Here is a 1,615-nt window from a genome sequence, read left to right as displayed (position 1 = left end):
ACGTCAAAAGCTCGATGATAGTGGGTCTTTTCAGCAACAGAGTGCAGCAGCAGTGGTCCTCTTATGAAGTTGCATTGGAAATTGCCAAAAAAAAAAAAAAAAACCTCACACGATTGGAGAAACACTTATCAAACCCTGCATGTTGAAGATGGTGAAGCTCTTTCTCGGGGAAGCCAGCGCAAAGAAGATGCAGCAAGTATCTCTGTCGAATAATACTCTTCAGAGGCGTATTTCTCATATGTCTATGGATGTGAAAGAGCATACCTCCTCTTCTCCTGTGAGCTCAGGGAAGTATCGCTGGAATTCCTTTTCTAGGGACTCAAGGTGTCCGGCAATCTCATCCTTCAGGAACTGATTTAGTTCGCCCTCACACTCATCCATCACTCCGCAGAGTTTTTCAAACATGGCGATATTCCCCAAATTGACTTTCCGACGCCAGTTCTGCAGTTTGGATATGAAGGCCCGTAGATTGTCTTAAAATAGGAGAACGTGTGTTTCCCTTCCCTGAAATTACAAATTCAGCTTGTTCAGCTGGTCAAAAATGTCCGCCAGGAACGCAACCCTTTTATTCCACGTTTCATCATCGAAGTGTGCCAGAAGATCTCTCTTTTCTTGCACTTCCAGAAAGAACCTGATTTCGTCTTTCATCTCGAAGGCACGATTCATAACGCTCCCTCTCGACAACCAACGTACAGCCGTGTAGAAGAGAAGAACCTCATGGTCAGCACTCATGTCCTTGCAGAGTTCTTTGAATAGACGAGTGTTGGTCACAGAATTGAGCACTTCCCGTAGAGAGGCAGGAAGGGTCTTACTAGCGAGAGCATACCGGTGGGTAAGAAACCCCTTCTCTGCTACACTTGACGTATCCAGCCTCCCCGACGAAGTCCAAGAAGAATTCTTGGATCAACGGAACGACTCTCCGGCGCGTGACCTGTTCCAGGAGAAATCGGTAACTCAATTCTGGTGCGCTATGCATCAATCATATTCCAAAGTCAACATGCTGGCCTTACGTGTTCTTCTTCCATTTGCCTCCACCTACCTCTACGAGGCCGGATTTTCAACCCTCGTCCACATCAAATCGAAGACCAGGAACAGATTGGATGTCAAGGATGAAATGAGATTGGTTCTTACAAACACCCCGCCACGAATTCAAAGACTCGCTGCTCAGATGCAACCCCAACCATCCCACTAACTAGGTTGGAGAGATGATGTAATTTATGTTGATGTTTATATTAATAAATAAAAAAAATTAATAATTGATGAATTAATGATTGTTTTCTCTTTTTTCCCCTTTCCTTTTCAGAAAAAGTTGTAAAACTGAAATGGCTGCTGGCAGGGGGTCGCGAGTGTTTCAGGGTTTTGAGAAAGGGGTCGCGAGTACAAAAAGGTTGGGAACCACTGACTGTCGTAGAGTGAGGGGCGATATAATCGAGGTGTATAAATGGAAGTCAGGATTAAACAAAGTTGATATAAGAAAGGTATTCAAACTATCCAACCGGAAGCGAACTCATAGCAATGATTTAAAATTAGACAAATTTTGATTCATTTGCGAAATAGGTAAACATTGGTTTGGAAATGGAGTAACGGATGAGTGGAACAAGTTACCGAATTTCAT

The 1,615-nt window shown here is 43.7% G+C and overlaps 1 protein-coding gene across 1 annotated transcript; it reads left to right on the top strand.

Annotated features, from left to right (window-relative positions):
* The first annotated feature begins 730 nt into the window (after positions 1-730).
* LOC121879202 (zinc finger BED domain-containing protein 5-like) lies at positions 731-1,192 on the top strand. The gene has a single exon (XM_042385801.1). The coding sequence runs from the start codon at positions 731-733 to the stop codon at positions 1,190-1,192; it is 462 nt and encodes a 153-aa protein (XP_042241735.1).
* The last annotated feature ends 423 nt before the right edge of the window (positions 1,193-1,615 follow it).

The sequence above is a fragment of the Homarus americanus genome, unplaced genomic scaffold, assembly GCF_018991925.1.
Source record: "Homarus americanus isolate GMGI-L3 unplaced genomic scaffold, GMGI_Hamer_2.0 scaffold44669, whole genome shotgun sequence".
NCBI lineage: Eukaryota > Metazoa > Arthropoda > Malacostraca > Decapoda > Nephropidae > Homarus > Homarus americanus.
Note: the sequence above shows the minus strand (reverse complement) of the source record. Positions and strands in the feature narration are given on the sequence as shown.